This window comes from Aegilops tauschii, chromosome 7, assembly GCF_002575655.3.
Source record: "Aegilops tauschii subsp. strangulata cultivar AL8/78 chromosome 7, Aet v6.0, whole genome shotgun sequence".
NCBI classification, from domain to species: Eukaryota; Viridiplantae; Streptophyta; class Magnoliopsida; order Poales; family Poaceae; genus Aegilops; species Aegilops tauschii.
The window spans coordinates 536,779,643-536,807,055 of NC_053041.3; the positions used below are offsets into that span (position 1 = coordinate 536,779,643).

Genomic DNA, 27,413 nt, shown 5'->3' on the forward strand with positions numbered 1-27,413 from the left:
GCCACCACCAAAAGTTGAAAATCTTCAATTTGAGTTTTTCCTCAGTTTTGAAATTCCTTAGTTGTTCATGTTCTTCAACTTTGCATTGTCTTCACTGTTTCCGTCGTTTTTTTTCATTGGCTATATATATATGAGTTTATGTCCTCTACAGCATTCACTTATGGCTAATGTTTCAAGGTGGTTTTTCTGCTAAGTGAATGTGATCGGACCCTTCCCCCTCTATGCTAAACTCAACCCATTCTATTCACAAATTCTTCATGTGCGTTCTATTTGAAACTCGTTCAAAATCTTCACTGTGTCCTTGTCAGCTGAAGAATTTGCGAACGCAACGTTAAAACTTATCTTATCCAAAATTTTCAGTTTTGCCGTTCAAATCGTTCCGCATCCCACGAAATACTTATCTATTCACTCACGATCTCACACGATCTCCACTTCTCAGTACATGGGTGACACATGTCAAGCGAATGAGAAGGGTCAGGGGCACGTTCGTCCAAATTCTTTGGGCGAACAGATTTTCACCGTGGCTATAAATACCCCCTCCCCTTCCTCACTTCACTTTTACTCCACTCGTTCTCTCGCCAGCTCGAGCTTCTCAAACCCTAGCGCCGCCGCTACTTCATCGTCGCCGGTGAGGAAGAGCTTCACTGTCGCGACCTCGTCGCCGTCGTACTCGCGCCGGCCGCGGATTTCTTCACTCCGCCGCCGCCGTAGCTGTCTTCCTCTGCCGACTTAGGGCGTCGAAGATCTGCACTGACGAAATTCACATCTCCACTTCACAGTTCGTCGTGTTCTTCGTCCAGGGTACTCATGTCCGCTGCTGAATCACTAGGTTCTCATCAACTTAACTCATTTGCAGCGTTCCTCGAAGAAAAGTTGCATACTTCTTCAGAGAATTCAATTGTTCAAATTCCTCATCTGAAGAAAATGGCTGATGGAAAGAAACCATAGAAAGGAGGAAAGAGGCCTGAGATCAATACTGCATTTGAAATCCCTGATGATTTATATAAAGACTATTGCACTCCTGATGAGGCCAAGTTTGGTAAGGAGGACAAGAATCAGCGCAAGGTGCGCATACAGAGGATTGAGAGGAGATGGGCAAGAGAGTGGAGGGAGTACAGATATGTTACTCCCAAGTACATGAAGAAATTCACACTCAATCCTCCATGCCCAAGACCTCCATTGGCACCTGGCCAAGAAGCAGATCCCACCAGCCTCAAGCGTGGTGAGGATTATCCTGACGAATGGGCCAAGCGCCAGGCCAAGTTGGCTAGACAAGCCAGAGAAGCAGTGAGAAAATTCAACGAAGACTCTGCTGCTGCTGCTGAGGCCTCTGTAAAACCGAAGAAGGCCATGGCAAGAAGCCTGCGCATAAGCCAAGTGCTTCACCTTCAATGCCCTCACGGCCAAGTTCCTCAGCAATGTCCTCACGGCCAGAATCCTCAAAGCCCTCACGGCCAATTCCTCACGCTACTCCTGCTCCTTCAAAGTCCTCAGCTCCTCCGCTCAAGTCCTCAGCTGCTCCGACCAAATCCTCTGCACCTGTGCATCTTGCCACGTGCCAAAGGACTACAGGCATCTCTATTGCCTCAGGAGCTTCTGCTAGTTCCTCAGCTGCACCGAATTCTTCAACTGGCCCCTCTCTGCTGAAGACAAAGGCCACTGCTGGACGAGATTCTCGCCCAAGTCCTCACAAGAAGCAGGTCGCCTTCCAAGTGCCGTCTGATGAAGACGAAGCTGATGATGAGGAACTTGCCGAAATCATCAAAGACAGGCAAGTAAGGGCCGCTAGAGCCAAGGGCACAAATGTGCCTCTGCTTTTGGATCCAAAGTTGATCCTCGTCTACATTGACCTCTGGCACAAGGACCCAAACACTCCTATGCCTGATTTCAAGTTGAGTCCTGGCCAAAGTCATATGCTGACCGCCTTCATACAAGAAGAGAAATGGAAATTTGAAAAGGCCAGGCAGATCAAGAAAGCGCGGTACAAGAAGGAGCGTTTTCGGAAGAAACGCGTTGTCTATATGACAACTGAAGAACTTGTCAATATTCAATCTGAGATCAAGAAACTCAGTGATGAATTTGATGTGTACCGCGCTGACTGGCTTGGAGCCAAAGTCCGTTTTGTGAAGTTGACAGAAAAGTTCACTCCAAATGTTGCAGCTCCATCGCAACCAGAAATTCCTCAGGCTGAAGCATCTGCTCAGCCGACTGAAGAACATGCCAGCACCGCTGATGACATTCAGGCTGCTGAAGAAAATGTAAGTTCCAGGGCTGATGATTGCATTCCAGCCGCTGAAGAAATTGCCAGGGCATCCACTAGTGGTGTGCCTGAAGAAAATGAAGAAGTCAGGGCAACTGCATCAGTTGTGCCTGAAGAAACTCAACCAAATTCCTCTGCTCCTCCTGCGCCTACCCCAACTCTGATCCTTCCATCTACTTCAGATGTGAAGAAGACTAAGGCTGCAGAGCGTGCAGCAGTGAAGAAAAGGAAGGCATCAACTTCATCAGATTCTTCAGCTCTGAAGAAGATGAAGCCTTTGACCAGCTCGTTTGCAAACCCCATTGATGTTGTTCCTATCTCAACCATGCCATCAAAGGACCTTGTTCCTTATGATGAAGAATGTGTGATTCCAAGTGAATCCGATGACGACATTCCTTCTGCTGCTTCGTCAGAGCAGATGGATGAAGAAATTGAAGTGGATGCAATCCCTTCAACACCAGTTGTCTACTCGCATGTGCCTCAGTTTACTGCTAAAGAGGCCGGCGTTGAAGAAATGGAAGATGAAGATGTGGACATTGGCTGTACCACACCTGTGCTGAATGATGACTTTTGGGAAAGTCAGCACCCCAACTCTCCACTGTTCACACCGTTGCAACAGATTCCTCAGTCCCTAGTAACTACAGTTCAAATGGGATCTGATGAACCACATGCCACACCGTCTGTCCATGAAGAAATTCCAGCCACTAGTGCTGAAGAAAATGTAAATGAAGAATTGAAGACCCAGGCTGTCACTGAAGAAGAAGCTGAAATTGCGATTCCTGAGATAATAATGCAATTGACTGACACTCCTCAGCCCAAACCAAAGGATCCATTCTCAAAGAAGCAGAAATTCAAGGCCGATGATTTCTTCGGCGAGCACGTGTTCTTCACAGACTACAATCCCTATGATTCTGCTCGTCTTAGAAGGAAGCGCTTCTGGACCGCCAGCTAGGACAACTTCTATTCTTCACTGCTCTTCAACAAGGACAAAGTCTTCGACCACGAGCATATTCCTCATGTGGACATGGAATCACTGCCATGCTTCACACCTGTCCTCAGTGTGCTTCATGACACAGGCCTCCTCAACTTTTGCACAGACAAAGTTGATTGGAATGAAGAGCTCATTCTTCAATTCTACGCAACACTACACATCACAGGAGATTCTGACGATGTGAACTCCTGGGTTTTGGACTGGATGACCAAAAACACTCACTACAAAGCACTAGCCTCTAAATTACTTCACGCCCTGCCCATCAGTCCTCCACCTGAAGGAGCTCGTTGCATGTACCAAGAGCCTGAGCTTATAGATCACTATATGCAAGTGATGATGAAGCCATTGAAACCTGGTCAAGCCTCAAGGACAAAATTCCTCGTGAAGGAATTGCAGTAGTACCAAGGACAGTCTATCGCATTCTGACAAAGACTATGAGTCCAATCAAAGGCCACGACTCATCTGATGAGGAAATTGTTGGCATCATGAAGAATCTGGTATTCAACATCATTCATGGCATACTCGTCAACTATCATGATTTCTTCATGAGGACTCTGGCAAATGTTGCACTCTCTCCGTTTGAGCTGAAGCCTTATGCACCTTGGATTATGAGATTCCTCAGGACAAGGTCTTCACTCAACTACAAGGCTGATTTTCAGAATCACCTCAGCTACTTGCCCCCGATTGAAGTCCTCAAGCGGACCTATTCCTCAGCTGATGAAAAGGGCAAGGCACCAGCTGTTATTGATGAAGGCATTCGTCCATTGAATGGTCAGTTTCGCAAAGCTGCATCTTATTCCACCAATGATGACTCTGCCACTCATGATTCTGCTGCCCATGCCTCCAAGCCAAATCCTCAAGCCACTGCTCCTCGTGTGATGACTGACCGTGAGCTTCTGCTAAGTCTTCACCAGAAGGTGGATCGAAACCATAAATGGGTTAAGCGTCAGTTTGGTTCAATTCTTCACAACATGACTGCTACACACAATGCAGTGAAGAAAAACCATTATTACCTCCATGAAGTCTACGGTCGCACCTGGGCTATTCTGTCACATGTATATGGTGAAGAAGATCTGAAGCAAATGGGTCTCAAGGAGGACTTTGACTTGTCTGCACCTCCACCGAAGAAATACAAGAAGGTCAAGGTTCCTTCCTTGGTGGCCAGCTCCTATTCTTCATCGCGCGTCACCGACGAGCATGAAGACTTGGACGACACTGCGGCAGGCCCTACATCAACAAACGACCCCAACAACACTGGCGCTCCTTCATCAACTTGATATTCTTCAGGGGCGTTAGTCCTCATTTTCGATCCTTTTGGTCATTCAATGACAAAGGGGGAGAAATTTGAGTTAGTCTTCAAGCGGGTCTATCTTATATGGGCGTTTTTTTTCTTAAGTTACAACTCTCGTTCTTCTGATGACTTTGCTGGATCGAGTTGTAAACTTAAACTCTATGGCGACCTGATACTTTTGCTGTAGTTTTTCTGCATGCTTATTCCTCATTAATGTTTATGCACGCATGCTGAATTACATCAGTCACCATATTTCATCATGCATTTCAAATTCTTCATATTATGTCAAATGCGTGTATGAATTACAAGATATAGGGGGAGATCTCCATGATTCAACTCTTCAAGTGTGCATTGCTTCAAAAGCAAATTCCTCACTATGCACATCTTCAGGGGGAGTTCTTCTATATCTTGCAATCAAATTCCTCAATATCAGTATTTACACTTCATATGTTTATCCCCGTTGAAAACTTAACCTATATTGTCATCAATCACCAAAAAGGGGGAGATTGTAAGTGCATCTAGTGCCCCTTAGTGATTTTGGTGTATTGAAGACTTATAGGTTAAGGACTGATGCGTTTGTGAGTGTACACAGGTCTATAAGTCTATGAGGAGTTTGATATTTACAGAGAAAGTCGACCCCTAAAAATGAATATCTTCGACTGAAGACTTTGGATTTCTGAAGACTTTATGAAGACTTTGAAAGTGAAGAAATTGGTGTGACCTTGATGACTTGGTATTCATTCGAGGAACATGAAGTGTAGTTTCATTTTCTCTTTCTTGAGTCATAGGAAACACCGTACTGTTAAAGGGGTCGAGGAAATACTAAGGAAAAATTTCCATGTGATGCTCAACTCAAAATCCTACACCTACCAATCCCTTCGAGTGAAGCCATTGGAAATCTCATACAGTTCAGTCATATTCTTTAGTGACAGAGACGAAGTTCTTCTGGTCTCTCAGGAATTTGTTCTGACTGAGGAGTTAGAATTCGCCAGTGCGGATTGCCTACACAGTGAGGAACATGATAGCCCTGAGGAATTTGAGCCTCAAATTTCCGACCATTGCTGTGCCTTGTGCCAGCTGTCCCAAAATATCTACCCACCTAACGGTCATATCATTGAAGGGCATTTATGTCTTATCATGTCGGGCTGCTCCCTAGGCTATAAATAGCCGCCCCCTACAACCACTAGCTGGTTTGCTGCTCCAAGAGAAACTGACACTTGTCATTTGAGAGCATCCCATCCTCCAAGGACTTTGAGCGAAAATCATCGAGTGAGGAAAACCCAAACCCAAACACCTACAAACCCAAAGCGATTGAGCATCACTGAAGAGATTGATTTTTCGTGGATCCGACGCTTGTTACCTTTGAAGACTGTGCTTCTTCCAGACGGTTAGGCGTCATGGTCTAGAGCATCCAAGAGGAATTGTGGATCGCCGAGTGACCGAGTTTGTGAAGGTTCGGAAGTCACCTGAAGACTTACCACGAGTGATTGGGCGAGGTCTGTGTGACCTTAGCTCAAGGAGAATACGGTGCGGACTGTGTGTCCGAGACTGTGTGTCCTCAGGTTTAAATACCTAGCCGCTCCAACCAGATGTACAACTGAGACAGCAGTTGGAACTGGTCTACCAAATCATTGTCTTCACCAAGCTTACTGGTTCTATTTCCTCAACTCTTTCATTTCCTCATATCTGTGTTGTGTGCTTGTTCATATCTGTGTTTGAAGACTTTGACTGAAGACTTTCTCTATTTCCTCAGTTCAATTTCTTCAGTCTGTTTGTCTTCATCCTGTGTTTTCGCTTTCTGTACTCTGTGCTTGTCTTCATTTCATCATGATGACCACGCTTGTGTTCTGTTATGTTTACTTCTGAGTACTTATTCCGCTGCAAGTAGTTCGTCGCTAAGGAATTTCCTCACCCGCAAATTCCTCAGTGAAGAACTCATAAAAAATCGCCTATTCACCCCCCTCTAGTCGATATAACGCACTTTCAAATAGTTTGTTGGATCTCGATCGTAGTGATACACATATTCATAATATTGAAGCCAAAAGATGCAATGTTAATAATGATAGTGCAACTTATTTGTGGCACTGCCGTTTAGGTCATATCGGTATAAAACGCATGAAGAAACTCCATACTGATGGGCTTTTGGAATCACTTGATTATGAATCACTTGGTGCTTGCGAATCATGCCTCATGGGCAAGATGACTAAAACTCCGTTCTCCGGAACAATGGAACGAGCTACTAACTTATTGGAGATAATACATACTGATGTATGTGGTCCAATGAGTATTGAGGCTCGTGGCGGTTATCGTTATTTTCTTACCTTCACAGATGATTTGAGCAGATATGGTTATATCTACTTAATTAATGAAGCATAAGTATGAAACATTTGAAAAGTTCAAAGAATTTCAGAGTGAAGTGAAAAATCATCGTAACAAGAAAATAAAGTTTCTGTGATATGATCGTGGAGGTGAATATTTGAGTTACGAGTTTGGTCATCATTTGAAACAATGTGGAATAGTTTCACAACTCACGCCACCTGGAACACCACAACATAATGGTGTGTCCGAATGTCATAATCGTACCTTATTAGATATGGTGCGATCTATGATGTCTCTTACCAATTTACCACTATCATTTTGGGGTTATGCATTAGAGATGGCTGCTTTCACGTTAAATAGGGCACCATCTAAATCCGTTGAGACGACACCATATGAACTGTGGTTTGGCAAGAAACCTAAGCTGTCGGTTCTTAAAGTTTGGGGCTATGATGCTTATGTGAAAAAGCTTCAACCTGATAAGCTTGAACCCAAGTCGGAAAGATGTGTCTTCATAGGATACCCAAAGGAGACTGTTGGGTACACCTTCTATCACAGATCCGAAGGCAAGATATTCGTTGCTAAGAATGGATCCTTTCTAGAGAAGGAGTTTCTCTCGAAAGAAGTGAGTGGGAGGAAAGTAGAACTTGATGAGGTAATTGTACCTTCTCTCGAATTGGAAAGTAGCTCATCACTGAAATCAGTTCCAGTGATGCCTACACGAATTAGTGAGGAAGTTAATGATGATGATCATGAAACTTCAGATCAAGTTACTACCGAACCTCGTAGGTCAACCACAGTACGATCCACACCAGAGTGGTACGGTAATCCTGTTCTGGAAGTCATGTTAATAGACCATGATGAACCTACGAACTATGAGGAAGCGATGATGAGCCTAGATTCCGCGAAAGGGCTTGAGGCCATAAAATCTGAGATGGGATCCATGTATGAGAACAATGTATGGACTTCGATTGACTTGCCCGATGATTGGCGAGCCAGTAAAAAGAAATGGATCTTCAAGAGGAAGACGGACGCTGATAGTAGTGTTACTATCTACAAAGCTCGAATTGTCGCAAAAAGTTTTCGACAAGTTCAAGGTGTTGACTACGATGAGATTTTCTCACTCGTAGCTGCTTAAGTATGTCCGAATCATGTTAGCAATTGCCACATTTCATGAAATCTGGCAAATGGATGTCAAAACTGCATTCCTTAATGGATTTCTTAAAGAAGAATTGTATATGATACAACAAGAAGGTTTTGTCAATCCTAAAGGTGCTAACAAAGTGTGCAAGCTCCAGCGATCCATCTATGAACTGGTGTAAGCATCTCAGAGTTGGAATATACGCTTTGATGAGTTGATCAAAGCATATAGATTTATACAGACTTGCGGTGAAGCCTGTATTTACAAGAAAGTGAGTGGGAGCACTACCGTTTTCTGATAAGTATATGTGAAAAATATATTATTGATCGGAAATGATGTAGAATTTTCTGGAAAGCATAAAGGAGTGTTTGAAAGGAGTTTTTCAAAGAAAGACCTCGGTAAATTTGCTTACATATTGAGCATCAAGATCTATAGAGATAGATCAAAATGCTTGATAAGTTTTTCAATGAGTACATACCTTGACAAGATTTTGAAGTAGTTCAAAATGGAACAGTCAAAGAAGGAGTTATTGCCTATATTGCAAGGTGTGAAGTTGAGTAAAACTCAAAGCACGACCACGACAGAAGATAGAGAGAGAATGAAAGTCATTCCTTATGCCTCAGCCATAGGTTCTATAAAGTATGACATGTTGTGTACCAGATCTATTGTATACCCTACCCTGAGTTTGGCAAGGAAGTACAATAGTGATCTAGGAGTAGACCACTGGACAGCGGTCAAAATTATCCTTAGAGAACTAAGGAAATATTTCTCGGTTATGGAGGTAATAAAGAGTTCGTCGTAAAGAGTTACGTCGATGCAAGCTTTGACACCAATCTTGATGACTCTGAGTCTCGATCTAGATACATATTGAAAGTGGGAGCAATTAGCTAGAGTAGCTCCGTGCAGAGCATTGTAGACATAGAAATTTGCAAAATACATACGGATCTGAATGTTGCAGACCCGTAGACTAAAATTTATCTCACAAGCAAAACATGATCACACCTTAGTGCTCTTGGGTGTTAATCACATAGCTATGTGAACTAGTTTATTGACTCTAGTAAACCCTTTGAGTGTTGGTCACATGGTGATGTGAACTATGGGTGTTAATCACATGGTGATGTAAACTATCGGTGTTAGATCACATGGCGATATGAACTAGATTATTGACTCTAGTGCAAGTGGGAGACTGAAGAAAATATGCCCTAGAGGCAATAATAAAGTTATTATTTATTTCCTTCTTTCATGATAAATATTTATTATTCATGCTAGAATTGTATTAACCGAAAACTTAGTACATGTGTGAATACATAGACAAAACATAAGTGTCCCTAGTATGCCTCTACTTGACTAGCTCGTTTATCAAAGATGGTTATGTTTCCTAACCATAGACATGTGTTGTCATTTGATGAACGGGGTCACATCATTAGGAGAATGATGTGATGGACAAGACCCATCCGTTAGCTTAGCATTATGATCGTTAAGTTTTATTGCTATTGCTTTCTTCATGACTTATACATGTTCCTCTGAATATGAGATTATGCAACTCCCGAATACCGGAGGAACACCTTGTGTGCTATCAAACGTCACAACGTAACTGGGTGATTATAAAGATGCTCTACAGGTGTCTCCGAAGGTGTTTGTTGGGTTGGCATAGATCGAGATTAGGATTTGCCACTCCGTGTATCGGAGAGGTATCTCTGTAGGTATCTCCGTGTCAATTCATGACTTATACATGTTCCTCTGACTATGAGATTATGCAACTCCCAAATACCGTAGGAACACCTTGTGTGCTATCAAACGTCACAAGATAACTGGGTGATTACAAAGATGCTCTACAGGTGTCTCCGAAGGTGTTTGTTGGGTTGGTATAGATCGAGATTAGGACTTGTCACTTCGTGTATCGGAGAGGTATCTCTAGGCCCTCTCGGTAATGCCCATCACTATAAGCCTTGCAAGCAATGTGACTAATGAGTTAGTTGCGGGATGATGCATTACGAAACGAGTAAAGAGACTTGTCGATAACGAGATTGAACTAGGTATGAGGATACCGACGATCGAATCTCGGGCAAGTAACATACCGATGACAAAGGGAACAACGTATGTTGTTATGTGGTTTGACCGATAAAGATGTTCGTAGAATGTGTAGGAGCCAATATGAGCATCCAGGTTCCGCTATTGGTTATTGACCGGAGATGTGTCTCGTTCATGTCTACATAGTTCTCGAACCCGTAGGGTCCGCACGCTTAACGTTCGATGACGATTTGTATTATGAGTTATGTGATTTGATGACCGAAGTTTGTTCGAAGTCCCGGATGAGATCACGAGCATGACGAGGAGTCTCGAAATGGTCAAGAGGTAAAGATTCATATATTGGAAGGCTATATTCGGACATCGGAAGTGTTCCGAGTGATACTGGGTCACCGGAAGGGGTTCCGGGCAACCCCCGGCAAAGATATGGGCTTTATGGGCCAAGGAAGGGAACACACCAGCCCCCAAGAGGCTGGTGCGCCCCCTATAGGGCCAGACACGTGGGGAGAAAGGAAAAGGAGAGGAGGAAACGGAAAGTATGAAGTAGGTCTCCTACTTCCTTCCCCTCCCCCTCCTTCCTTTCCCCCTTGTCCAAATATGGTAAGGGGGGGCGAATTGGACTAGGGGCCCAAGTAGGATTCCTCCTACTTGGGCGCACCCTAGGCTGCCTCCCTCCCTCTCCCTCCTTTATATACGTGGGGAGGGCACCCCTAGAACACACATCAATTGTTCCTAGCCGTGTGCGACGCCCCCCTCCACAGTTAACACCTCGGTCATATCGTCATAGTGCTTAGGCGAAGCCCTGCGCCGGTAACTTCATCATCACCGTCACCACACCGTCGTGCTGACGGAACTCTCCCTCGGCCTCAGCTGGATCTAGAGTTCGAGGGACGTCACCGAGCTGAACGTGTGCAGATCACGGAGGTGCAATGCGTTCGGTACTTGATCGGTTGGATCGCGGAGACGTTCGACTACATCAACCGCGTTACTTAATGCTTCCGCTTTCGGTCTACGAGGGTACGTGGACACACTCTCCCCGCTAGTTGATATGCTTCTCCTAGATAGATCTTGCGTGACGTTCGACTACATCAACCGCGTTACTTAATGCTTCCGCTTTTGGTCTATGAGGGTACGTGGACACACTCTCCCCGCTCGTTGATATGCTTCTCCTAGATAGATCTTGCGTGATTGTAGGAGAATTTTGAAATACTACGTTTCCCAACACTATATACCTGAGAGTCATCCCCACAACTTATTTATCTCAACATGCAAGCATGCCACATCATTATACAGTTATGGATGGGACCACATCAACATGCAACATGGATGGGAAAAGCCCGCCACCACATGCGATTCTATTATTTTACTTATATTTTTCCAACTATACATAATCAAATATAACAAGTCGTTTGTATTTCAAAATTTGGTTCACATACAATCAAATCTCATCAAAATATATTGCAACCGATTTCTGCAGCAACACGTGAGGTATCATCTAGTTAACAAGTATACTCAGACATGCCAATTAATGAGGAACATACCACTTTGAACAAGCATACACACCACATTTACAAGCATACTCAGACGCATGCATAGGCACACATACATGATAACCACACAGTAATAGTTTGAACATACCACTTTGAACAAGCAACAATCATAATAAACTGCACATTATTATGATCCGAGGCAAAGGCATTGAGACATTACACTTCTGGGATCATGACAAGCCCTTCATCGTGCTCGGGGAACTACACCACGACTTCTGTGCTGGAAAGGTCGAACGCGATGACCCTGAAACATGATATAGCCAGGACCTTGAAGGTAAGGAAGTGCTTGATCTTCAGCTAGTGAGCTATGGCGAAGCTGGCCCGCCCTTCATCCGTGGTAAGCCTCCCGTTGATATTCCAGAGCTTGACTCTCTAGTTGCAGCCGATGTTCCTTCTTAGAACGACCTCTGGTGGAATGGTGGTCATGAGCTCGCAGAAGGCATCGGGGATCGAAACTAACTCCAACCTAGGTGCTAAAATCACCTTGCAGAAGTGGTTGGACCTACGGACTCATGAAAATGATGATAGGATGATTATATTTCAAACCGGAAGGTGTAGGTTGTAGATGAACGAGAGAGATTGAGGTGGAGTGGGGGAGTAAACTCATCACCACCAACTCTAGTCCTATACATGCAAGCAATCCACATTATCTAGGGCATGTGACCCTTCCACTTTGCACCACCTACAATTTGTCCCACATCATCAAGCGCATGCAAGCCCTCCAAATCATCAATTTTTATTTTTCAGCAACAAATAGTTAAACTTGAATGTCACGGGGCATTATAACATGCATCCATCGTCCTTTCATCTCTAGGTTTTCTACCATTCATATAGCGATAATGTAGTGCGGTATTATTCTCATATATTCTATTTTTTTACAAAAGAATATCATTGGTAAAAAATTCTGCATCGACGTGTGAGGTGTTATACAGTGTATTACTCGCCCCGTTCCAATATAAATGTCGTGGTTTTAGTTGTGTACTCCCTCCGTCCCAAAATAAGTGTCTCAACTTTATACTAAGTTGTACTAAATTTGAGACACTTATTTTGGGACTGAGGGGGTATAAAATAGTAAAGACAAGCTTCTCAGGTTTTTTTTGAGGGAGCTATTGTGGGCAATCCTTATTAGGCGCTTCAGGCACCTGTTCCTACTGTTTCTGCAAATAGCATGCTCCACTAACCACCCGACCGCCTTCCCTTAAGTTCTTAGTTACATCTTCTTCACTCTTTTCTTCTTATGTATTTTTGTTTCTATTTCTATTTCTTTTTCCTGTTTTTTGTTTTCTTTTTCTTTTTCCTTTTTTTCTTTTTTATTCAGAATGGTTTTGTTTGGTTTTTTATTCTTTTCTAAATTGAATGAACTTTTATTTCAAAATGGAATGAACTTTTTTTGAAATCTGATGAACTTTTTTCAAAATCGATTAACTATTTTCAAAATCATTTTTTTAAATCTATGAATATTTTTTCAAAATAAATCAACTTTTTAAAAATTGATGAACTTTTTTCAAATCAACGAACTTATTTCCAAAATCTATGATCTTTTTTCCAAATTTGTAAACTATTTCCCAAACCGATGAACTTTTTCTCAAATTTGATGAGTTTATTTTCAAAATCGATGAAGCTTTTTTTAATCGATAAACCTTTTTCAAATTCAATAAACTTTATTAAAATCTAGTGAACTCTTTTTAAATTGATGAACCTTTTCAAATTTATAGACATTTTTTTAAATCCATGAACTTTTTAAAATTTTGATGATCTTTTTTCATAATCGATGATTCTTTTTTCTAATTCGATGATTTTTTTTTCAATGATTGGTAATAGTTCACTAGATTTTTAGTGAACTTCTTCAAATTCACATTTTTTATTCAAATAATTCAAGAAAACAATAATCGATACAGTAGATGGTTCTATGCAATAAATAGTGCGGCGACATTGTTATTATGTAATTGGCATTGTTACCAATCACTAAAGGCAAGTAGCTCTAGTGGTTAGCGGGACTCGTACGTGAAAAAACAGAAAGCAGGCCCCTGGTATTGACCGATGAATTCAACTACTACTTTCTTGCTAAATTTGTGGTCAGCAAAAGTCGACCGATTTGTTATTTTGCGTGAACTTTTCGCTTGAAAACTAAAACTACTTGCATATACCATGTCAGAAAAAAAACCCTGAATATACGCAAAAGGGCACGCACGATAAGCAGATCTCAACCTTTCTGAAACTCCCTCCTCCTCACCTATGTCAATTCTTAAGTCACTCTACGACCTTTATACTCCAAAATGAACGAACTGTGGGTCAAAACCAGCAGGAACTTCTCCGGTATTGTAAAAGGTCACTTTATTTATTTATTTCAATTAACATATATAGACTTCGGTTTCTTTCCTAGGTTCGCTTTCCCGAAAGACAAAAAGAAGACGAGAAAAACAGATACAGTATTGCCTTCTGGCATGGCACCTGGGTTGGGGACTGTTCTCTTAAAACTTCATTTTGGGACTTGTTTACTATCTGTCAACAACAAGACTCTACTCTTGCACAGGTTTGGGTGGATGGGGAACTGCACTTAACTTTTAGAAGGTGTGTGATGGAAAGCACTCTAAAAAGATGGGAGGAGCTCATCAAGGTGGTCGAGCCAGTGTGCCTGTCTGATTCCCCAGACCAGCCAGTTTGATTGCTAGAATCATCTAACAAATATTCTGTCAAATCATTTTATAAAATGATTAACTTTGGTGGGATAGTTTCTGCTATCAAAGATGATATTTGGAAAATTAGAGTTCCACCCAATATTCATGTTTTCTCTGGTTGATCTACTACAATAGGAGCTTAACTAGGGATAATCTGGCCAAGCGCAGACATGTGAATGACATGTCATGTGTCTTCTGTAGTGAACCTGAAACCATCCAGCATCTATTTTTTGATTGCATTGTTGCCAGACATGCTTGGGAGGTGGTAGCTGATAGCTTTAATATTTCTGCACCTGAATCTTTTGAACTGCTGTCTTCTTTCTGGAAGAGGAGAAAATACTGTGAAGCTTTAAATATTGTCACTGCTGCTACCTTGTGGAGCTTATGGCGATTTCGAAATGACTTTGTTTTCCAGGGGAGAAGATGGCGAAGTATACGATGTGTTTTGGACCTGTTGGGGGCAACGATTAGGCAGTGGAAAATCTTATGTTCAGAGGCTCAAGGTGCGCTTCTTCTCCGGTGCTTAAGACTTTTGGATCATCGAAGAAAGGAATTGCTTAGGATCGCGTGGCGGTGATGCTGCTACCAGGGGCGCCGCTAGGTGATGTTCTCTAGTTTGCTATTTTAGCTTATTTGTGTCGACTGGCATGTCAGTCACCTGGTTATGTACCCTAACTGGACCTTCTTGAAACTTGTAATAGGGCAGCTCAGTCTTTGTTTCTTCTGTCTGTGGCAGCTACTCTCCGGTTACCGCCGAGCGCTGTTAAACAGTCTTATGTTGGTTGCCGTTTTGCCTTGGCTTAATAAAGTTGGGGCGGGGGAAACCCCTTTTCATTCAAAAAAGAAACAGATACACTTATGATCGAGACAGATAGGCCTCGCAGCAACCGCTCCTTTTTGCTCACTACTTACTGTGGTAGTATAAGTAGGAGAGCTCTCGGCTACGTACGTACCATGCATTGCACCCAAAGTTCCAAACCCAACTGATCGAGCAAGCACAATATCAACACAACCCGATCGATTTGACACCATGAGCCTCATGAAGAAGGAGGCGTCCTCGCTGTCCGAGCTCGGCTTCGACGCCGATACCAGCGCCGGCTTCTTCCGCCAGGTTCCATCGTGCGGCCGCGACGGGGAACTGACCCCGGTGTGGCGGACTGAGCGTCTTACCAAAGTCTCCGTCATCGGCGCCGGCAACGTGGGCATGGCCATCGCACAGACCATCCTCACGCAGGGCCTCGCAGACGAGATCGCGCTCGTGGACGCCGAGGCCGACAGGGTCCGCGGCGAGATGCTGGACCTGCAGCACGCCGCGGCGTTCCTCCCACGCGTCCGCATCGTCGCCGGCACCGACGTGCTCGCGCTCACCAGGGGCTCCGACCTGGCCATCATCACGGTGCCCAGGGAGACGGCGGCGGCGTCGCGGATGGACCAGCTGAGGAGGAACGTGGCGCTGCTGAGGGAGGTCGTGCCGGCGGTGGCGGAGGGGTCCCCGGAGTCGCTGCTGCTGGTGGTGTCGAACCCGGTGGACGTGCTGGCGTACGCGGCGTGGAAGCTGTCGGGGTTCCCGTCGAGCCGCGTGATCGGCTCCAGCACGGACCTCGACTCCGCCAGGCTGCGGTGCCTCCTGGCCGAGCACCTCGGCGTGGGCGCGCAGGACGTGCAGGCGTACATGGTCGGCGAGCACGGAGACGGCGCGCTGGCGCTGTGGTCGAGCATCCGCGTCGGCGGCATGCCGGTGCTGAGCTACCTCCAGAAGACGCGGAGGGGATCCGGCGGGCGGTGGTGGGCGGCGCGGGCGAGATGATCGGCCTCAAGGGGTACACGTCCTGGGCCATCGGCTACTCGGTGGCCAGCCTCGCCAGGTCGCTCCTCCGCGACCAGCGGCGCGTCCACCCGGTGTCGGTGCTCGCCAAGGGGTTCGTCCCCGGCGACGTCCACGAGGTCTTCCTTAGCCTCCCGGCCAGGCTCGGGCGCCGCGGCGTGCTCGGTGTCGCTGCTGAGCTGGAGCTCACCGGCGACGAAGAAACGATCCTCCGCCGGTCCGCGGAGACGCTCTGGGGCTACAGTCAGGCGCTAGAGCTATAATTAAACGTGCATGCTTACAGCGATTGCGAATAAACAGACCGTGACCGCACAATATACGTACAAGATACAGTGCTTTTTATTGGAGGGAAATGACGCTTTTAACACAACGCACACAAGCTGGGAATTCACACGACCTGACACGTACATGCATACGCATGCATGCACTATGGCTGATCATGCACACGCATGCATGCACTATGGCTGATCAAATCAAGCGCAGCGGAAGCCCTTGGGCACCTTGCATCCGCAGCAGTTGAGCAGCAGCGTGAGGTCGACGTCGACGTCGAGGTTGATGCCGAGGACGTTGGCGTTGATGGCGAGGCAGACGCAGGCGGCGGCGTCCAGGTCCACTAGGTCGGAGATGAGGGAGCAGCACGGCTGCTTGGGCGGCGACTGCCCCACCACCACGTGGATCAGCCCGTCCAGCACGTCCGCGCACACCGCCAGCTTCACCGCGTTCACGGGGCAATTGCCCGCCGGCGACGGGCACGGGTGGCCGTTGCACGCCTCCGCCGGCCGCACGCCCGCGCACAGGACCACGGCCACGACCGCCGCCATTGCCACGGCCATGCTGCTCGTCCCGGATGCAGCCATTGCTCGCTACGTTCCTGAGTGGGCCGGTGATGTAGCTGTGCTAGCTCAAGTTTGCTTTAGCTTTGTGACTGTGTGAGTATATGGCAGTGATCTGGAGGGTATTTATAGGGGATCAAAACTGTGTGGCCGGGGCAGTATGGTCATCGATTGGCCTTTTCCGGGGCAATCGATCAATGATTTGCTTGCTGAAGTTGACATGTTGTACGAACGATCTAGGACGACAAAGGGTATACCGACCGACAAAGTGGCGATTTGCGCAAATTGCCGGCCATCCATCCGAGGAGCTCCAGCTGACTAGTTGCAGCAAAACAACTTCCCAGAGCAAACATACAAACACCCGTGAACCATCAGCCGGCCGGTGTCAATATCAGATGACAAATACTAACGCAAGCAGATCTGCAAAATTATTTCTTGGACCAATTCGAATCGATTAAAGTTTCATTAACACTTAGTTATAACAAGATTAAAAACGCCTCCTTCCTTGGTAAAGCTATTTTCAAACACTTGCACACTATTCGAGAGATTTCACAGGTTACTATCGGCAATGGTTCCTCAACCTTTTTCTGGCTAGATCGTTGGTTGTTGCCAGAACCACTGTCCACTGCCTTTTCCTGCCTTGTTTACACACCATACTAAGCCTAACGGTCTTGTTGATAAAATTATGATGGATGGGATTGATCTGGGCTTGTGTAGCCGGCTAACCTTAATCGCTACCAATGTACTTGCTTCCATGAGATCTTTGTTGCAGGGTGTGTGCCTCATAGGAGTACCATTTGGGTGTGCCATTGGGCTGTTGCCCCGTTCCTCACCACTGTCTGACTTATGGAATGTGCTGGTTCAGCACGGGCTTCCCCCGTCAGTCTGGCTTTTATTCTGCTGCTCATATTATGAAAAATTTGGGACGCCCACAACGCCAAAACCTTTAGGAACTTGTCTCTCTCTCCTAATGATGTAATTAGGGCTATTATCTCTGACCTAACCCTATGGTCGCACCGCCTTAAAAAGGCGGATCAAAAAATCCACGCCGGACTGTGGCGGGATTTTTTCACCTCTCGTCTTTCCTGAACTATTATTATTTTTGATCGAAATATATTCAGGTGGGGAGTCCCCCCCCTCCCCCCGACAATTAAAAAAAGATTAAAATACACCCTCACTATACTTGCAAAAAAATTTAAACTGGGCTAACCCCCTTTCCATTAATACCATAACGGAAATTTAAAAGCCAATCCGAGAAAAGGTCCAAGAGACGGAAAAGAGAAGAAGCGAGTTCAAAGCACCGAGCGAGAAGCCCACTGCAAGTGTTGGCAATCGAAACACCTGCCATGGGACGGAAACCTGGTTACCAACGATAAACTATCCTAACATAAGTTTCAGCCAATGCTCACACATGAGCCAATAATACTACATCTACGAACGCCCTTACGAAGGGTTACGTAACCTGCATATTATTCTATTGTCCCCCTATTTTCACCGGGGTGGGTTGATAGGGAACGTTGCATGGATAATTAAAATTTTCTATGCACGCGCAAGATTTATCCATGGAGATGCATAACAATGAGAGGGGGAGAGCATCTTCGTACCTTTGAAGATCGCTAAGCGGAAGCGTTTATCAACGCGGTTGATGTAGTCGTACACCTTTACGATCCGTCCCGATCAAGTACCAAACGTACGGCACCTCCACGTTCAGCACACGTTCAGCTCGATGATGTCCTAGCCTTCTTGATCCAGCAAGAGGGGCGAAATAGTAGATGAGTTCCGACAGCACGACGGCGTGGTGACGATGGTGGTGAAGAACAATCTCCGCAGGGCTTCGCCAAGCACAACGGAAACTAGACGGAGGATAAATTAGAGGGGCGGGCTTGCCGGCACACGGCTTGGTGAATCTTGATGTGTTCCGGGTGCTAGCCATGCCCCTCTATTTATATGTTGAGCCCTGGGGTCGTAACTTGGAGAAAGAGCCTCCTCAAAGTCGGTTTAGCCCGCAAGGCAAGAGTCCTTCTCGGACTCCAGGACCAGATGCCAGGGTCCTTGGCGTCTGGCCCAAGACGCCAGGGTCCCGTCTGGCCCCTGGCCTTCGCAAAACTGCCTTTTGCACCTTCCAAAAGCCTCGTGGGCTTTACCCCTTGGCCCAAATAAAGTGTTCTCGTACCCGAACATTTCGGAAAACATTCAAAACCCCTTTCGGAGAATTCCGGAACCCTTCCAGAGACCAAACACTATTATCCCATATATCAATCTTTATCTCCGCACTATTTCGGAGCTCCTCGTCATGTCTGTGATCTCATCCAGAACTCCGAACAACATTCAGTCACCAACAAACATAACTCATATAATATTATATCGTCAACGAACATTAAGCGTGCGGACCCTACGGGTTCGAGAATGATGTAGGCATGACCGAGACGCTTCTTCGGTCAATAAGCAATAGTGGGACCTGGATGCCCATATTGGTTCCTACATATTCTACGAAGATGTTTATCGGTCAAACCTTTATGACAACATACGTAGTTCCCTTTGTTTGTCGGTATGTTACTTGCCCGAGATTCGATAGTCGGTATCTCCATACCTAGTTCAATCTCATTACCGGGAAGTCTCTTAACTCATTCTGTAACTAACTCCTTAGTCACTTTGCTTGCAATCTTCTTGTGATGTTGTATTACCGAGAGGGTCTAGAGATACCTCTCCGTCACACGGAGTGACAAATCCCAATCTCGATACATGCCAACCCAACAGACACCTTCGGAGATACCTGCAGAGCACCTTTATGATCACCCAATTACGTTGTGACGTTTGATGGCACACAAGACATTCCTCCGGAGTCCGGGAGTTGCATGATCTCATGGTCAAATGAACATGTATTTGACATTAAGAAATCAGTAGCAATAAACTGAACGATCATATGATATGCTAACAGTTGGGTCTTGTCCATCACATCATTCTCCTAATGTTGTGTTCCCGTTATCAAATGACAACTCATGTCTATGGTTAGGAAACCTTAACCATCTTTGATCAACGAGCTAGTCTAGTAGAGGCTCACTAGGAACACGGTATTTGTTTACGTATCCACACATGTATTTAAGTTTTTGGTCAATACAATTCTAGCATAATAAACCTTTATCATGAATAAGGAAGTACTCCCTCCGTTCGGAATTATTTGTCACAAAAATGAATGTATCTACAACTAAAATACATCTAGATACATTCATTTCTTGGACGAGTAATTCCGAACGGAGGGAGTATAATAATAACAATTTTATTATTGCCTCTAGGGCATATTTCCATCATAGGCCCCTTCTCCCCCTTCTCTTCAATCAATTTTTGACAACTGTACTCCCTCTGTTTCTTTTTTGTCTGCATATAAGATTTGGTCAAAGTCAAACTTTGTAAAGTTTAACCAACTTTGTTGAAAAAATAGGGACTGTCTATTTGTCATTTGATTGATTTCCAATGAATATCAGTCAAATTTTCTGACCACTGTCCTGATGACATCTGTATTTGTACAAAACAACCAACAAAAATAAAACTGCTCTTTCCCACAAAACGGGTCGGGCTGTGAAAGTCAGACCCGGTTGTCAAGTAAACAAAAAGAACAATGAACCCACCAGCCGGTCCCTCCCAGCAGCTTCCCTGGACCACACCTACAACAAAAAGAGGAAAAGATTTTTCTTTCGCAGATATAGAATGCACTGGAGTCGAAACTCTTGATTTATCTTCGGACAAGACAGGACAATTTGGAGCAGCAGCTTGATTAACCACAACCTACAGAACCAAAAAAGATACAAAACAAATACTTAAGAACTAAAATGGCAGGAAGAAGCAATATAACAACAAAAAAGAGGCACACCTCATCACACAATTTAGGAGTGGTGGAACCAGCTAGAACTACTGGATTATGAATACCACCATCAACAACAGGAATAACAGGAGTTACAAGACTGGGTAAATTTGGACCATGAGGATGTACTTCACGCACAGAATTATCATCAAATATTGCACACTTTGTATTGGGGATAGCAGATTGAATAGAAACACTCTTACTGCCTGCAAAATCACATAAAAAACAGCAGTCAAGTAAAATAATGAACAAACCAAAAAGAAGACATCAAACAGAGAAATGAAATGAAAACCTAAAGTAAAAGGATGAAACTAACCAAAAGAGGACTTGCTCCACGAATGATTCTCAATGCCAGAAACTTGCGGGGAAGCATGAATGTTTGCAAGAAAAGAAGAATGCAACACACAATTCAATACATCAGCAATGATAGACTCTGACCATTCAACAAAAATCTTAGGCTTCTCTTGATGTCTAGCCTGAACAAGATCCACGAGTTCCTGAACAAACTATTAAAAAGAAGGAAACAATAAATAGGAGTTAGAATACCACTGAATAACATAAAAAGAGAATGAATATAAAAAATCAGAAGGAATTACTAGGAAAGAACAATCACCTCAGAGCCCAAACGAGCACCAATACTTGACTGAACTCTGGTAGCAAATGGAACATCGGATGCATCAACATCCAAACTCTTACTTGCTGAAGATTTTTGAACAGAACCCTGAAACAAAAAGAGTAGTACATGAGGAATATAACATTGAGCCACTCAGCAAAAGGAAAAAAACAAAGCAAAACTAACTAACCTAGAAATTAAATGAAGTACATGCTCGCTTCAATGGCCTCTTTCCATAAGAGCGGCTATTGTTTTTATCAAGCTCTGCAAACTGTTTGACTTTGTTCCCTCTCCACGCTAGAATCCAAGGTTTCGCATCAGAAATTGAGTGAAGACCAAAATTAAGATGGTCAAGGTAGGAAACCTAGAAACAAAATAAAAAGATTAAAAGAATAGCAAAAGAAAACATATAGAAGCAAGAAAAAAAGTGAGATAGAAATTAAACTTACAGCAAAAGCAGAGTGACAACCACCAAACGTGACTGATCTCTTGGAAGCAACTTTAGTGGAGTCCTTAAACTTTTTGATGCTACTCAAAAGCCACTCATAAACAAACTGGGACAGATCATAGGTACACACAGACCGACAATCCCTGAATATATGGAGGTACTTTGGGCTAGGGCAGAGGCTAGAGTTGGGACAAAGAAAAGAGGCGAAAGCGACAATCATGAAACAAATGAAAACATCCTCATCAGGAAACTCGACTTCAAGAGACTTAAGCTTGTTGGCGAAAAAGGACACTGGAGGAATACTGGTAAGATTGAAATGAGAGAGGATAAAATCACGACCAGACTCAGGATCACAAACTAGGGGCTCACCATCTACAGGGAGGTCAAGGATACCATGTATGTCATACTTGGTGAGGGGGATAAATTTTCTTTTTAACTGGAATTCAGAGGAAGGGACATCAAAACTAGAAGCAAGTCACTTGACAAGCCTAAGAGGGACCTCAGTCCTAACGAAACTAAGAAGACAGCCCATGCCATAATTCTCAATGACATCCTCGTACCGTGGACGCAAACCATCGACAACACCTGAGAAAAACTTCCCAGAATTTCTAGTGAAAGTGGAACAGACAGGCAAATCAGTAGACCGCTTCAGCCTCTACAAAAAGGAAAGGAGAAAAGCATTACAAAATACAGGACTAAGATAGTACATTGGGGAAAAAATAGCAACCAAGAGAGAAGATAACAAAATAAAGTGCAGAGAGAAATCAAATATCAAAAAAGGGCTAACCACGTTTCTTCTTGCAGCAGATGATAACCTCCTCTTCAAACATTTAACTTTCTGAAAAAATTAGGTAGACAACGAACAATGAACAACAAATTAAAAGCCACCATAAAAAACAATTGAAAGCTAAAGAAACAAAAATAAAACACATACATGGTCCATATAGAAGTCAAATAGAGCTTTGTCAAGCCCTCCATCATCACTAGAGATTTCCTGAAAAGAAAAAGATAAAGTGAACATACACATAAAATTTAAAAATGAAAAGAAATAGTTCAAATCAATAAATACTAGGGAAGAAAAATAAATAAATACCAACGACATAGGATTAGAACAATCATCTGCGAAATCATTAGGCACAAACATATCATGCTGAGAATCTGCACTCTCAAGAGAAGGGACTAGTGGTACATCCTTGTGAGATACTTTCCGCAGCCTCCCCATTGAACCAAACCTAAAAATCACAAACCACACAGCTGAAGATTGAAAGCACTGACAAAACTTGAGACTGCACCATACAAACAAATTATAGTGCAAAACTCTAGGGAAAATACAATGAAAGTCATACTGTAATTACACTCCTCGAGCACACAAAATTACACTACAATCCTATAGGTAAATACAATGTAAAAGTCTGATAAATTACTTTGTAAGTCACACTGAAAATTACCTCAAAACACACAAAATACTGTATAATACAGAGTAATCCTCTTGGGAAATACAGTGTACAAGCCTGATGAATTACAGTGTAAGACTACATGGAATTACAGTGGAAAACTATAAGGAAATACATTGAAAGTCATACTGTAATTACAGTCCTCAAGCACACAAATTACACTGTAATCCTATATGTAATTACAATGTAAAAGACTGGTGAATTACATTGTAATCCTCTATGGAAAATATAGTGTAAAAGTCTGATAAATTACAGGGTAAAATCATACTGAAATTACCTAAAGCACAGAAAATACAGTGTAATCCTCTTGGGAAATACAGGGCACAAGCCTGATGAATTACAGTGTAATACTATATGGAATTACAGTGAAATTCTACATGGAATTACAGAGCAAAATTCTGGTACAAAACTTACAGTGTAATACTACAAGGAATTACAGTCTAAAAACTCTAGAGAAAATATACAGAACTTACAGTGTAATAATCTAGGAATTACAGTGTAAAACTCTGGTGAATTACATTGTAAGTTCAAATAGGGAATTACATTGTAAGCCCTCAAACACACAACTTACAGTGTAGGGAATTACACTCTAAAACTCTAGTGAACTATGAAAATTACATTGTAATGCACCGCAACAACACAAAAGATATATAGAGGCAAAAATACACTGAAAATCTGCCGTTTATACTCTAATTATGGGGAAATTTACAGTGTAAATTACAGTGAAACTGGGGCAAGATTACACTGTAATTATGGGAAAATTTATACTGTAATTATAAAATTACACTGTAATTAGGTTATATTACACTGCAATTGCAGCAACATATACAGTGAAATTACAAAACTGCGAGTTACACTGTAATCATATGTTAAATACAGTGTAAATACAGTAAAAAGAAGCAAAGGGATACACTGCCATTCTAGGGTAAGTTACACTGCAATTCTGGGGTAGAATACACTGTAAAATACTCCCTCCGTCCCATAATATAAGAGCGTTTTTGACACTAGTGTAGTGTCAAGAACGCTCTTATATTATGGGACGGAGGGAGTACAACAAAAGAAGCATTGGGATAAGATACACTGTAAATCTGATAAGATACACTGTAAAATTGTGGACTAACACTGCGTCCTTGAACACACAAAATCAAGGAGATTCAGGTACCATGGAAAACTAAACAAAAACATCTAACAACAAAAATTCATGAGGAATTTTATGAACTACAACAGCAAACATGAGCAGCTAACTGAACACACCGCATCAGAAACAAAAATACAGCTAAATTCATAGGGTTACGGTGTAAAATTCATGGGGTTGACTACTGTAAAACGGGTGGTATTACAGTAGGGATACATGGGGACAACAAAAATAGAATACCACAGCACTGGAATTCAGCTATAGCTATCAGATCAATCAAAAGCAACTGCAGGGGGACGAGCCAGATGACTGACACAACTAACACAAACAACAACAACGAGGAAATCAGAACCTAAAAACTAAACCTAACACCCTAGCACAAGGAATCCGCGGCGAACTGAAGCGAGCACATGGGACCTGCGGCAATCTGGCACGAGCAAAGGGGATTTTCGTGGCGAATTGACACCGACACAGGGGATTTCACCGCCAAACTAACGCCAACAGATGGGAGAACAGCGGCAAACTCCATACATGAGCATTGGCTAACAACAAACTACGCTAACCAACCGCTTATCATCATCAAAAACCAACAGGATCCACAACAACGACAACAAAACGACCGCTAGACCTAGATCTGGAACCCACACAACCAAAATCGAAGCAAATCTCGCGGGGGAAAGGGAGAGAGACAACGCGAACTAACCAGCACTGAAGACTCAAGCACGAGGAGAGAGAGGTCTCGCAAACGCCATGAACAAGACACAAATCGCCTCGCCGCCTCCGCCGCTCACCTCTCTGCCCATTTCGACACAGTACCGCTCAAATGAAAATGGGGAATAATTCAAAAGGGGGGAAAGGAAAAGGAACACGGGCGTCCAGTAACGGGCAGACCCAAATAAAACCCGCCCAACAAAGAAAAACCGAACCCGAGACAAAGGAAACCAGGCAGAAAACCACACAGCTCGGCGCGAATCGCAGCGCGCGATCGGACGGCCAAGAAATTGAATGACAGCCAATTGAAAATCACTCGACTGAAAAATAGCAAAACCGAAAAAATATCAACATTTACAATACTAAAGCTATATGATATGTAAAACGTTCATAACATCCCGTGGCACTAGTAGAAAAAGAGGCTTCCATACGCCCCCATTAGTCCCCAAAATAATCGAACCGCGACCAAAGGGGTCTTTAGTCGCGGTTCGGGAGGAGACCCGCGACCAACTATCTGGGCCCAGCGCGCTCGGTCGACAGCTGGCGGACGGGAGGGGCTTTAGTCCCGGTTGGCCTGGCCAACCGGGACTAAAGGTCCTCAGGCTGGCCCGAAGGCCTTTAGTCGCGGTTGGCCAGACCAACCGGGACTAAAGGTTAGTCCTTTAGTCCCGGTTGGTGCCACCAACCGGTACTAAAGGGCCCATCAAACTCTACCCCCCCCCCCCGGACCGTCTTTTTAGTTTTAGAAAAACCAAAAGAAAATGATGGAAATGTCAAAAAAATAAAATAAAATAAGTTTCTCATCTGATATGTGGTCTAGTTGTTGGAAAATTAACAAATATGAATTTCGACTTTATTTGTAAAATCTCTCTGGAATTTCTTAAAATGGGCATAACTTTTGCATACGAACTCAGATGAAAAAGTTTTTATATGAAAAATCATCTACTCGAAAAGTTACATCCGAATTTAACGCGGGGAACCCCGTTAAACATTTTCAAAATCCTCAAAAACCTAACAGAAAAAGATACGGGGCTTTTAAGATTTGGAGAGGCAAAAAAATTCAAAAAAATTCAAATTGTGGTCAAACTGTGGTCAAACAATGGTCAAACTAATTATTCTAGAATATTAGTGTTACTAAATAATTATTTCAGTTTTTTTAAAATTTTGGTCAAATCTGGTCAAACAGTGGTCAAACAATGGTCAAACTAATTATTCCAGAAATATTAGTGTTACTAAATAATTATTGTTTTTTAAAACAATAGTTTCAAACTCAAACAGTGAAATGTGTCACTTCATGCTCAAGCTAAATTCCTGAGGGTTAATAGAATTGACATCCTACTATTGTCAGGAAAACAACAAGTGCAGACTTGGAAATGAGGGAGAATAGAACCCGGAAGTTAAGCGTGCTCAGGCTGGAGTAGTTAGAGGATGGGTGACCGTCCGGGAAGTTAGATGATTTGGAATGATGAGGGGTGATTAGAGATTAGAGGATAAATTGAGCAGTGATGAGGGGTGGTGATTAGAGATTAGAGGTTAAAATAATTCAGAAATTTGAAAATAAAAAAAATAAAAAAATTCGTAAAAGAACCAGGTTTAGGGGGGCTAAAACCCTAAACTTGCGGAGGAGGCCTTTAGTCCCGGTTAGCCACGAGAACCGGGACTAAAGGTCCTCCGCCCCGACGGACTCCTGATGGACGGGCCTTTAGTCGCGGTTCGTAAGAGGCGCGACTAAGGGGGGCCTTTAGTCGCGCATATTTAGTCCCGGTTGCACAGTCGGGATTAATGGCCTTTGCGAACCGGGACTAAAGCCTATTCTCTATCAGTGTGGATGTAGCACTGCTCCGCAAGAGCACAATAAACGTAAAGACCGGTACTCTAAGGGAACGACCAACAGTTATATTCCAAAATAGAATGGCTCCCGACTTGTTCAGAATCACTTCATCTCCATGCCGCCTTGAGCTGCAGCGCAGATGCTCATTATGGTCTTGGCATTTTCCCGAAGCTTCATCGCTCCTCGCTATAAAAATCAGAGATTAATAGGTTGATTCTTTTATATTAGGTGTATTAGTTTTTTCTAAAATTTTCACAATGTAAGGTGTATTTCTCTTTTCCTTGTCGTTTTCCAAGCGTGCCCTTCCATCATCTATTACATGCCTTAGATAAAAAATACTACGTAGTTCCCAATAGGAAGTTAGTAAAAAAAATCTCTCTCTTGATTGCATGCACTCACATTTCTGTCCCTCCCATCCCACAAATTGATTTTATTCTGGTGCAGCGAGA

At 43.6% G+C, this 27,413-nt stretch overlaps 2 protein-coding genes and 1 pseudogene across 3 annotated transcripts; 1 reads left to right on the plus strand and 2 right to left on the minus strand.

Moving 5' to 3' along the window:
• The first annotated feature begins 15,306 nt into the window (after positions 1 to 15,306).
• On the plus strand, positions 15,307 to 16,343 carry LOC109774734 (L-lactate dehydrogenase B-like; annotated as a pseudogene).
• A 74-nt stretch (positions 16,344 to 16,417) lies between these two features.
• On the minus strand, positions 16,418 to 16,996 carry LOC109774743 (lipid transfer protein EARLI 1-like). Its single transcript, XM_020333505.3, has one exon. It carries the CDS (start codon positions 16,935 to 16,937, stop codon positions 16,554 to 16,556), a length of 384 nt encoding a protein of 127 aa, XP_020189094.1. The 5' UTR covers positions 16,938 to 16,996; the 3' UTR covers positions 16,418 to 16,553.
• A 3,340-nt stretch (positions 16,997 to 20,336) lies between these two features.
• On the minus strand, positions 20,337 to 25,284 carry LOC109774735 (uncharacterized). Of its 2 annotated transcripts, XM_073505035.1 has the most exons (10): positions 25,126 to 25,284; positions 22,927 to 23,065; positions 22,768 to 22,827; positions 22,621 to 22,671; positions 21,835 to 22,488; positions 21,576 to 21,749; positions 21,386 to 21,493; positions 21,089 to 21,278; positions 20,782 to 20,978; positions 20,337 to 20,696 (listed from the first exon to the last, which is right to left on the minus strand). In XM_073505035.1, exons 2-5 carry the CDS (start codon positions 23,053 to 23,055, stop codon positions 22,309 to 22,311), a joined length of 420 nt encoding a protein of 139 aa, XP_073361136.1. In that variant the 5' UTR covers positions 23,056 to 23,065; positions 25,126 to 25,284; the 3' UTR covers positions 20,337 to 20,696; positions 20,782 to 20,978; positions 21,089 to 21,278; positions 21,386 to 21,493; positions 21,576 to 21,749; positions 21,835 to 22,308. The 2 variants fall into 2 exon arrangements, 1 of the variants encoding a protein (XP_073361136.1); XR_012189584.1 differs by lacking the exon at positions 22,927 to 23,065 and having other exon boundaries at positions 25,126 to 25,231.
• Between the last annotated feature and the right edge of the window lie 2,129 nt (positions 25,285 to 27,413).